At 39.3% G+C, this 12,100-nt stretch overlaps 1 protein-coding gene across 1 annotated transcript in view; it reads right to left on the reverse strand.

Moving 5' to 3' along the window:
* The window catches only part of MICAL3 (microtubule associated monooxygenase, calponin and LIM domain containing 3), a 165,887-nt gene that overhangs the window by 64,105 nt on the left and 89,682 nt on the right, over nt 1-12,100 (reverse strand). Inside the window, exons 23-25 of the mRNA XM_072873982.1 lie at nt 11,699-11,885; nt 8,631-8,719; nt 7,430-7,517 (exon numbers count right to left, since the gene is read on the reverse strand). Of these exons, the coding sequence (XP_072730083.1) occupies nt 7,430-7,517; nt 8,631-8,719; nt 11,699-11,885 (364 nt within the window). The remainder of the gene's footprint in view (nt 1-7,429; nt 7,518-8,630; nt 8,720-11,698; nt 11,886-12,100) is intronic.

Genomic DNA, 12,100 nt, shown 5'->3' on the forward strand with positions numbered 1-12,100 from the left:
TGCATCAAAATGACATTTCCAGTTCAGGCACCAGCACATGAAGTTTTACGCTGAATGCTGATGGCTCCTTCTCAGGACCGAAGGCCCATTTTAGCCTCAAAATCAGGACTACTGATCACAGTAAAGAAAAATAAAAGGCAATTTCAAAGGCATAAAGTGATTACTTTCCTCCAAAGAAGGAACTCTTACGTATAACAGAATTGGTTTACGGTTGCAGTTCTGTGAGCTACCATTTAAACATAACTACTCTGGCCAAATAAACCCAAAAGAGAAGACACATCGTTCACAATTAGACTCTCCAAAGTCATCTACTATTACAAGTTTTCAGTTGCCAATGGTGCAGTAGGAAGCATAAGAAGCATGTGAGAAAAGACATAGAATGAGTCCCTAATGTAGACTAATCCAATATATCTTTGAGAACAGGAAAATGCAGCTCAAAACTATGATCCAGATCCATCTGTTTGTCATGGTGAGAACATTACAGAATAGTCTCTTAATGGTCTTGAGGAAGAGAGGTCATCTCCTCATGTGCCATTCTCCTGAGAGAAGGCAACTGTCCAGCTAGAGCATAAGACATAAGATTTGGCTACAAGGCTCTGTATTTACTCATTTTCTGCCTTTCCATCACAATGAAATACCCCATCATCACAGCTGCTGCTATACCAACAAGAGGAACCAAATCTTGCCAAGATGCTTACCTGTCACACCACGTGCAAAGGCTATGCCTCCCTGTTCCCAATTGCTGACTTGCACTCGCCCATGTTCCTCCTCTCTCCTCACACGTGGGTATCACTGCCTTGCTTACAGAGTGCAACAAACACCTCTGGCCTGCAGCAAGGCACACAAAACCACCTCCCAAATCAACCAAAATCAGTGAGGCCACAACACTGAGAGCGCATCTATCCAAAGCCAGCTTTGCCAAAGCATTATATCGTGTATGGGGGGTCCTTAGCAGGTTTTCTACAGCAATATGTCATGCTGTCTGTGCAGTGTATGCCCTGCAGTCCGAGCAAACCACAACACAACAGCAAAATTTTTAAAAAACACAATACAGAAGAAGCCTGAAAAGCAGTACTTTGCAGTGACAGATGGCACATGCCACAGAGCTCCCCAAAAAATCTTTTGCGTTTGAGCTTGCCAAATCTATTCATTTCACTCTCCCCCAACTCTGTATCCTCCGCAGCATTCCTCACCTAGAATCAGCAGAGGGAGAACAAAGAAAAACTCAGAAACCTGAAGTTTGTTTGGAATTTATTCCCTTGAACATTTCACACAGTTGAACAAATAATGTCTTGATTTCACAGCAACAGGAAAACCACGTGTTACATAATTCAGAGACACACACCCAAAACAAAAACAGGTTAAAAACAACTTAATAAATCAAAATCTTCAAAAAGGCTATACAATGGAGACATGAAGCCTTTCTGAGCACTAATCATCTCACTTGAACATTATCTGTCACCAAGCTTATTTTATGCACACTCCCTCCTTTTCTCTGAGGGAAACAATCTCAAAATGGTCATTTCTCGGATTCCACTTTTCAAAAAACCCAGACATTTTAATTCTGCAATTTCAAAAAATCCAACTCCTTCACACAAACTTGATACTATTTTTCTAAGACACAAAAACATTAAATGAAGCTCTTAAAGTGCCCAGAAAAATTCATATCACCCTTCAGAATATACACATACAAACAATAAACAAATATTCCAGTGGCACAACTCTACAGGTCTGAAAGCTAGAGAGAAAGGTGGAATCGGGAGCCCAGTTACTCCCAAGAAAAAGTGTTCTTAGCAGGATCCAGCCATGAGCACAAACTCAGCACATCGCTATTTTGTATATCCTTCCTCGGTCCCCAAAACTTTTTTCAGGATTTTTCAGTGAAAGTCTGCAGGTCAGCTGCATCTCCACTCTCTAGAACAAATAACTTTTCCATCGTGCCTTTGCCTTTCCAAATTTTCTGGGCTTCAAATTGCTGGTCCTTTAGCATTCTCCTTTCCTTTACGCCAAAGCCACGCAAATCCTGATAAGAACACTGACAAGGAACATGATGGACTGGGAACAGTCAAGCACTTATCCTAACAGATTCCTGGCTTGCTATTAAGCGATGATTCACTGGGCACTGAACCTTGGTCCTAATCAGGCAACTCACACACTCTCCTCAGCTTCCAAAAATACAGGGTCTGGTTCTTAAGTTTATATTTTAAATGTTCCAGCAGAGAGAAATAAATCTTGCATCGGATCTCTTTGGAGTTGTATGAAACCCCATAAAAGGGCTCAGGATCATGTGCCATGTCCTGCAAAACACACCACCACGGCTCCTCCAAACAGAACAGACAACATTCAAGGCACAGTAGTAGAGGAATTATCTTTCCTCCCAATTTGGTGGTGCATCCTGAAATATGGATGTACCTCTTTTTTTTTTTTTTTTTTGGGGGGTGGGGGGGTGGGGGGATACGGATGTATTTGTAAATGCACAGTTCAGTGGTTTAAAATGAACGCACCACAAACAGAACACGATGTCACAGAATTAGTTTGCTGCTATCTTCTGTAATTTAATGTTTAAAACAGACCAAATTAAAACAAGAACAAAAACCAAATGTGAATAATACTGAAAAGAAGTGACCAAGTGGAGGATTTCATGAAGATATGTTTGTTTGCACAAGCAAACAGCATTGTTTTGAGCTGAATGATTTTCACAAGTAAGGCATGTTCAATGTATACAGAACCGTAAAGAGGCAATGTTTATGAACAAGAAGCTTATTTATATACAGAAATACATATAAAATGTATTTGTATTTCGTTAGATACAGAAGTAGAATTGCGTGCAAATAATATTGGATGCATTCATAAAGATTTATTAAAATTATACAGACAGTTAAGATCCTTTTGAAAATGTGGCTCAGATAATTTACTTTAAAGGGCATGCCATTTAGACGAAGCAGCCACACTTCTCTAGCTCTCCAAGTCAGCAAAAGAACTTCCTCATGTAAAGTCCAGGTTTGCTTGCTAATTACAACAGGTTACTTGTTTAAGAGTCTATTGTGAAGGGCTTTGCTCAGAACTTTGCTCCCTGAAAACACTTAAGGCACATCCAATAGGAGGATTTTTAACTTTTCATATTACATACCTGTATCATATACACTACATATTTTTGTGATTTTAAGGCAGGAGACCTAGTGCCTCTACTTTGTATTGCATTTTTCAGTTTTGCATACTATGGCTTGTATTTGGCTTCTTAAATTTTCACAGGTCAAGTAACTACTGCAAAGATCTCATGACTTGCCTTTTATTGCTGTATATTTTGAAGTATGAGTTTCCCTAGCAGGTCTTTCCTTTACCAACTCCCTATTGCTGATAGGGACAGAAACGTATTGTTGTGAGAACACAGGCCTGAAATGGGAAACATCTTACAACAAAACATCACCGGCTAAAGTCACCCCAAGTAGCATTATCAAAAAGCTGGTAGGGGTAAAGACTGTTCCAAGTCCATCTGTCAAGAAAGAGCTGAAAGGTCAGAAATATGTTCTTACAGACCTTTAGAACAAACAGAAAAACAGCATTTGCATTAAAAGCACATTAAAACCATATAAAGTACTGTAAATAATATTCAAAAAAATTCAAGACACAGCAGTTACAGATTATTAAAGGGAAAGACAGTTGAAAAGCAAAGTTTTTTTTTTTCTTGGCAATAGCAGCAATTTTGGCACAAAGGCAAATGCAGAAGATAGAGAAAAACAGGCAGACAGGGTACAGAGAAAGGTTACAGAATCTACGACAAGCATGCACAGTTCAGCAGGACCAAAAGCACAGTAACAGTTTTCCCCGACTTCCCTTCCCTGGAGAGAATGGCATCAATCACTCAAAAGCTTGTTGCCACCTCCCAAACTGAAGAGTTGATCTATATTGCAAGAGCCAGTTTGACCATAACCTCCCTGGGAATATCCCTTGTAACCACCACATAAGATGCCATGCAGGCTCTCTGGCAAACCAGGCAAAACCTTTGCAAGAAGGGTGATTCTGGTCGACTGCTAAAAAAACCTCAACTTATCACAGATTGTGCCCTGCAACTATTGTCACTATAATACAAGGGACAGAGAAAATACATTAAATGCCAGCTAAGACTGTGGCCACCCAGTGAAGGACTGACATCTTTAGCAAAGTTAATACATGCCAATCAGATTAGTAACACATCACAAGTGCTTGTTGTGACCAACCTTATGCCAGATGACCAAACCTTCTGAATGTTATTTTGTGGTTGAATATATTTTAAGCATTAAGCTGGCTAAAAAAGAAGAGGCCAGATTTGGTGGCACAGCAAGAGAGGCAGTGAGTGTAAGGGGAGAACCCATGCAATTTACATCCACTTGGGATCCATCGCAACTAAAAAGCAGGCCTTGCACCAGTCACCATAAAGCTCACTGAACAAGCACTTTGCTAACTCAGGGCTGAATTTAACTCGGAGGTATAAAATTTAAGAACAGTAGGGGTTTTGTCTTGTATATTCTTTAATTGATGTTTCTGCTGTACACCTTCCTTTTGCCTTCTAAGCTATCTTTACATCTCCATCAAATATCAAACCTGTGCATTTCACCCTTTTTTTTTTTTAATTTAATCATTTTAGAGGTAACTTACACTCCACATCAAGATCTACCTCACTACTGAGGATTGGCTCAGACGTCAGGGTCTGAAATTGCTATTGCTAAATTTTATTTGGTGGCACTTGCCTTAAAGGAGGTCAAACATTTTCAGATGTATGGCCTGTATTAGATGAATCTACCAGATGGGTGAAGTGGAGCCTTGGAAATAGAGCTCTGTATCTCCATTTCAGACAAGTTTTTGCTCAAGGTATTTGTCTAATCTACAGTGAAAGCAGAATGCCTATAGTCTCTTAAACAGACAGTTTAATAAATTGCAAGAAAGCACATACACAGATAGTTCAAAGTCAGGAGTTTTACTGAGATGTAATCTTATAGACTCCTTTTGATTATTCAGGAATAATATGCTATTTACCTACTGTATTATCAAGCTTGGTAATTCAAAAGGGTTTGGTTTGGTTTGGTTTTTTCAAACCATATGTAACTGTAAACACATCACAGGTTTCCTATCCTACCTACCCAGCAAGAACAGCAGCTAAAGGTAGGTACCTACAGGACATGACTGTTACACTAACAGAGAACTGACCTGCCTTTAATGACACTGTGGCTTGCTTTTAAAGTACATTGCATTTAGCCTCCTCCTGCTTCTTAACCGTTGTTAAGCCAGTAGTTTTAAGATATACTTAGAACCTACTTCACAAAGAAAACGAAATCTCAGCCACTAATGGCATTTTTCTAGCAGAAAGGGAGAAAACAGCAGAGGCACTGCTCACTCTTCTACCATTAAATGTACTTCTGTCATGCACACACAAGAATGCACCACAATACACTGCCTTAAAGATGACCTAGCTTGACCCAGCTAAGCTGAGTATGTTCTAATGTACTTTGGGCACTGCAAGAGGCAAAGCTTTAAAAGGTCCAAAAGCTTTAAAAATGATGCTACAGTTATACACTGCTTTAGAAAAGCAGAAAGCAAACAGAGGGAGTCCTAGATTTCAAGTTTTGCCATTTGATAAAATGGTGTCTGTTCTGTTTTACTCCTCTGGAAATACTACAGTTCTGCTACAGGATTGTGCCACCACTATGTCGGGAGAGGTGGAAACATCTGATTTATAGCTGATTTATATCTGATTCATAGAAGTTTATAGCAAAACATGGCCTATTGCTTGCTCTACTTAGTGTTCACTTAGATGCTATTTACTGAATGCTCATTTATAAAAGTGAGTAATTAAATTTGATCAGTTGGAAGGACTAAATCAGAGGAAGGAGACTTTGTCAGCCATTGCTTTGATAAACTAATTGATATATATAGCTAAACTCTCCTTCTTCCACTTCTCATCACCAATAGCTTCACTCCATAAACCACCTTATTCTCACATCAGATGCACTATGCTCCAAGAAATATTTTTTTGCATTCATCTTAACAAATATGCTCCAGCTAAAAAAAAAAAAATAAATATCTTCACTTTTAGAGAAAGCAATTTTAAGTCTATCCAGTTGCACAAAAAAAGCTGTAGTTATCCCATCTGTCCACAGCATTTTGCAAATGTCATTCTTCCATACCTTCTCCCTTTCCTCCATTTTGCCATGTGGAAAATTCCACACAAACAAAAGAGGAAACCGTGAAAGTAACTACACTTCAAGAATCAACTGCATGCACTAAGAATAAATTTCTATTGGACTGCATTCAGTTACGAATCTTAGAAACTTGTAAGAATACTACATAAAGTCAAACAAAAGCATGATTTTTATTTGCCTGCATGTTGTAAAGGTCTTTTCTCAACTAGCACTGCAAAAACATTCTTTCCTCAAGTATGAGTAAGTATGTTCTCTCTAAAAGCAGCTGATTTAGTTTATCCATAGTGTTCTGGAACAAATACTAGGAATCAAATCTCTTCCTTTTTCTGACATCACTAAGCGAGCACTTAGGGGCTGGGCAAACGAGCAGTTGTAGCACAGACACTTCTCCCATGTTAGAAGAAATTAGAATTTCAAGTTAAAAGGCAAAACTACTTCACAGTAAGACACACACATTCACCACCCCATTCCCAAAGCCATGACTAGGAGCAGCACAGATTCTGGCAGTAAGGGAAGAGCACCATGACCTGCCAGCACCACGAAATTCAAGGGGTTTAAGGAATCCGATCCCATTCATTGTCAGAGACACCCAGAATTCCAAAGGAGACACAATCCAGAGATAATGGGATCCTTCCCATTCAAGTACCAGATTAATGAAGAGAAGCTTGGGAGAACAAGAAACCACACCCAGAATTCAGGCAAACACAGAAATCCAGTTTGAGAGTTATTCCAGTGCATCAGAAGAACTTTTAACTTCACTAACACTGGACTGCGTACCTTACAGACCAGGGCTCTTTATCTGGGCCCACTCAGAGGAGACCCTCAATTGAGCATCTGTGTTTTCCTGGAATTCTTTCAGATAATGTCCTTGAAAGGACCGAGAACATCTAGGCCCCAAAGCCACAGTGCAACATAATATATTGAGACTTTCACGTAACGCACAAAATTCACACAGCACCCCAAAATCACACAAATTACACAGCTCATAAAGTTGGGTCACATTAATTCTTACTGGTCAGCAGGCTGCCCACAGAATTCCCCTAGGATCTGCACAAGAACTTCTGACTGGACATAGAGAAAGGGAACCCCAAAAGCCATCAGCTGACACATGAAAAAGGAGTCCAAAGGGTTCTGGGCTACCTGGTGCCCAATCGAGGAAACTGTGCTTTGCAGGCGCTGGCTTGCCACCCTAACTCTGCCAAAGAGGCCGAGAGAGTACTGCACCACCCTGCTAAAGAAGGAAGCGGAGCTACCTGGGGCCCTCTCTGCTGAGGCGGAGATGGTATTTGCCCGTCCACTTCCATCGCTTGCCATGGCGTCCTGCAGGGGTCCTTTGGTGTCCTGTAAGAATGTGGGGGAAATTAAATTCATATTAAAATTGAAAATGCCTCAGCAATACTCTTTTTTTTATGTGAGGCTATATATGCTGAACACGTTGAACTAGGAAGACATCCCTCTCGCAATTAAGATACCCCTTAATCATCACATAAGGCAAGGTCTGAACTAAGTATATTCCTTCTCAATTTATGGCTTTATTAAAGCTCTGAAAAACAAGCTGGATATCCAAGAAAGTCAAAGTAGTAAGATCCCTGAAGTCTGCTTATCTGTGAAATAAAACAAGTACCATTTTTAGTCTTTATTTTTGGCAGGAAGTATGGCACAAATATTGGGATGGATCCCTTATCCTTCCAAAAAGAAGGAGTACAGCTTCAGCTTGTACTAATAAAACCTGAGAAACAGGCAGAAAGACAAGCACCACCACTACCACAAAGGAAAATATAATTTAAGGGGGAAGGGCAGTTTGTAGTATGCAAGCTTAACAGAACTTGTTAAGAGACTACTATATAGTTTGCTCAGACAGAGTACGTAAAAATACTGAAAAGGGTGTTGAGGAGACAAATTAAGTGCCTTGGATTGTAATGACAAAAGCTGGGAGACTTTTCTGTACTTGATCCTATATTTAAAGCACAAATGCTTCCATTACGATAATATAGGAAAAGGGATATCCTTTCTTTCCACGCAGGTTCCCATTAACACACAGAAAACCTTCAGAAATGAAGGCAGGTCTTCTTCATAGCCTACGCAAGTGGGGTAGAACTTCATGTTTCAAAAGGAAATGCAAATAATTTGTTTCATCTTAAGAAAAACCATGGCGAAACAAAGCAAAACCAAAACTGGTAACACAATTCCTTTAGTCTCTGCATGGCCTGAATAAGTATTTCAGCTGACAAGAAAACAAATCAAAATCCTAAAGAACCATGAAAAGAGAAGTGGTAATGAAAGGAACTGCTTTTAAATAAATTTTACAGAACTGCAAGATCTCATGACATAAAAAAGCAACTTGATGCACTCTGAATTTCTCTACTTTCTGAAAAAAACCCAGCATATTTACTTTTTCAATGTTAAGAATCAAAACCTATTAACATGACATGTTAGATGAAAATAATGAGTTACCTTTCCTGACAGAGGACCCACTGCTGGCCTCTTCCTTTGAGCATAACCAGAGAGTCGATAACAGTAGTGAGGCTTACAGTAGAATTTACCTGCAGATAAAACACAAATGATGCTCAGCAATGAAAGCACAGCAGTTTAGCACAACATAAATGTCCATCTCACTGCAACTTATTTTCTGCTGCCATTTCCTATTGCTCCATCTAGCTTATTCACTATACATGGAGGCAAACACTATCTGAAGTTTTAACTCCAGCCCTCCTCTCCCCCCTCCTAGCCAGCCTGCTTTCCATTGGGTGCCTGACAGCCATTTAGCTTAAAATCCTATCAAACACCAAAGCAAAGCTGTGAGGCTTTTGTGGTATCACATGCTAACAATGCGGCAGTGTGTGAGGAACAAAGAAATCATCACATGAAAAGCTGGCAGAAGCACTTTTGGAAAAATCAAGAATGAATACAACCAGCAGAGGAAAGTGGGAGAGGACAGTGTTAACTCCCAAAGAACCATCTCTAAAAATGCACAGTGGCTACTTGTGGAAAGGACAATCAACCAATGATTCATTTTCACAATTAAGACCTTTTGTGATGCTGGTTTAGTAACACCCCAGAAGTGTACATGAGTTTTCACTGGTATCTGAACACTGTCAGGAAGCCCAGGCAGTACTAGTAATACCATAATACAAATAATAGGAATGGCAGCAAATGGATGGCACATAATTATCTTCCAGTGTACTGTTGTCAGTGTATCCTGCTTGGTATACGCAGCCCATAGCATCCCCTACTGCTATCCTATTCCTACAACTTTGCTAATGCATTTCAAACCTATGTTCCATCCTTTGCTCCTTCCTCTAGTTTCTCTGGGCTGGTATTTGCGCAATACTTTGTTTTATGATGGAAAAATGACAAACCCTATCTCTCAAGAAGTCTCTGCTGAAATAAACATTTCTTAATATTTACTCTTTCCAAAAACTGCTCTTTCAAACTGAGCAACAATAGAAAAGCTCTTACATAAAAATTCTCAGACTTTGAAGCCTAAAACCAGACACTGACTGCAGAACACTGCAGAACGCGCATCAGTGCAAGCAGCTAGATGAATAGCAACAACACGCATATAGCTTTGTTATTTTTTTCTCTCAAAGAAAACCCAGAATGAAATGTAAGCTAAATTTTCACAATTATTAGATTAGATGGGATACCACATATTTCTGTTTGGCCACATCTGCTTCATATACATACACAACTGTTAGGCATGTAGTATCATTTCAGAATCAATGCTTTAAGTGTGCTGAAGCTCACACTTAAGTGTGCTGAGTTTGCTTCATTGAGAACTATCTGGCCATAAATGCATACATAAGCTTGCTGGCAGAGGGAATCACTAATCTGGTGGCAAAAACTGTTTCAGCCCATACAGCTGACAGAGGAGCTCAGTCTATTATTGCTAATCATATAATCAGATATTCAGTTATTTGTGAATGTTCAAAATAACAGCAGTTCTCAAAAAATGCTTTTTCCCCAACTTTGATTACTGATGAAGCTTTTACTTTTAGATGTTGATTTCAGAATTATCATTGGCCCCTTTAAACTCGCATGCCAAGTCTGATGACCTTCCAGACAAGTAATAATGGGTTTTCTATTCCCTACTGGGGGACTGGTTTGATGGTTCTAAGTTTCCTCAACTCTTTGTGACTGAGCAAGTCTATTACTTGAAGTCATTATATAATGCATCATCATTACAATTCTGGTTCTTTTTGCCCCTTAGGCCTAGATGGTGTTTCCATGGCCATTATTCTACCCAGTAGATGCAAAAAGATTCTTCCTACCTACACATAGTAGATACCTATCAATTTTGTAACATTTCAGTCTGCAGTAGAATATTCTGGAGTTTCATCCTGTGGAATATCAGTTTATAATTTTTACTTCATCTTTGCCTCAATGAATAGGGAAAACTATTGCTACTAACACTTTTCTCCTGTTATTTTGGTTTCTACACCATCATGTGTCTAGTAGAATCCTTTCCACCTAACCTCTCACTAGTTTTCATCATTTTGCACATATTTTCCTATTGAGATTGGAGTAAAGATAAATGGCAGCTGTGGAAGAAAATGAAGGCATACCTGCTGATATAAATAAAGGTTTATCTGAGATACTTTCTCATATTTTTTCTTCAGAAAATGTGAAACTTCTGTCAATCACTGCTCAAGCAAAGTATGCAACACATGGCTACTCTTAGAAGGAGATTACTTTTCACAAGTGATGTGCGATTTGAAATTGTTACTTTCAATATGCACACTTTGTTGATAAATTGAGTTTCATCTGCTGCCATATTGTCTGATTTCTCAGATTTGTTAGGTATATCTGAAGCTTTCCTTAATTCTTAGCATGTTAGATTCTGTTAACTGAGTCATCAGCAAGTTTTGTAATCATATTCCTTCCTCCTCAGTCTATCAGATACAGAAAACAAGAGTCATTACTGAATCTTCAGTAACTACTTCAACAACACTTTCTCTCTATATATAACATTGACTTACCTCTACTCAACTTCGATGCTCCATTTTTCGCCATATAAACAGAACTTAGTCTATAATGAGCTATTATCACAGCCCCTGATTACAAAGTTCCTGTTTTAGTACATCTAAAATAAACATACAGAGTTGTGATGTCTTCAAGAAGAAAAAGCTGACTACATTTGTCTCCAGCGTGTTATTTTCTCTTAAGTGGTATTAAACACTGAGTTCCCTCATTCAACAGTACTGTAACGAGAGTAAAGGGTCTAGCCTTCAAACTCAGCCTCCAAACCCTTTTGAAGCCCCCAACTACTATTTGTTTTTTGCATTCTAGCAGCTGTTATTATGTTAAATTAATTCCTAACAGCTCAGTTATTTTGCTGTCAGCATGACCTGGCCACAAGAAATCCATATAGTTTCAACAGTTTGAGAGATGGTGTCTTTGGAATGGAAGTTACTCTCTTCCTTAACTCACCAAATAATTTTTAAGCAAAGAAAGAACTGAAGTCACTAGACAGACTTCCAGGACAGTTAAGAGAATTCTGACAAAAAGGCAATTTCTCTTACCATCTTCAGTATCATAGGCGTAAGATGACAAGCGCAGGGTTGTTGCACAGTATTCACACTTGAAGCAACTGCGGTGGAAGAACTTGCCTTCAGCACTCAGCCTTTCCATCACATAGACTCGCTTGCGGCAGAAGTAACAGACATCACTGCCTCCCAGGTTTTGGGGGAACTCCTTTTTAAGCGAGCCCTAGACAGAAATAAGCATGGCTAAATTTGTGTGTGTCCAGCCTTACCAGCATTGCACAGTCATATTTCCTCTTCATTTATGCAGATACAGGAGCATCTGGACGCTGCAGTTTTTCACACATGGATGCTGCACTTCTTGGACACAATTCACATGTTTAATCAGGACACCCAAAACTAACCTTATTGTCTAGGGAAGAAGGTCCTAGGATGCCATGG

The sequence above is a fragment of the Ciconia boyciana genome, chromosome 1, assembly GCF_034638445.1.
Source record: "Ciconia boyciana chromosome 1, ASM3463844v1, whole genome shotgun sequence".
Lineage (NCBI taxonomy): Eukaryota > Metazoa > Chordata > Aves > Ciconiiformes > Ciconiidae > Ciconia > Ciconia boyciana.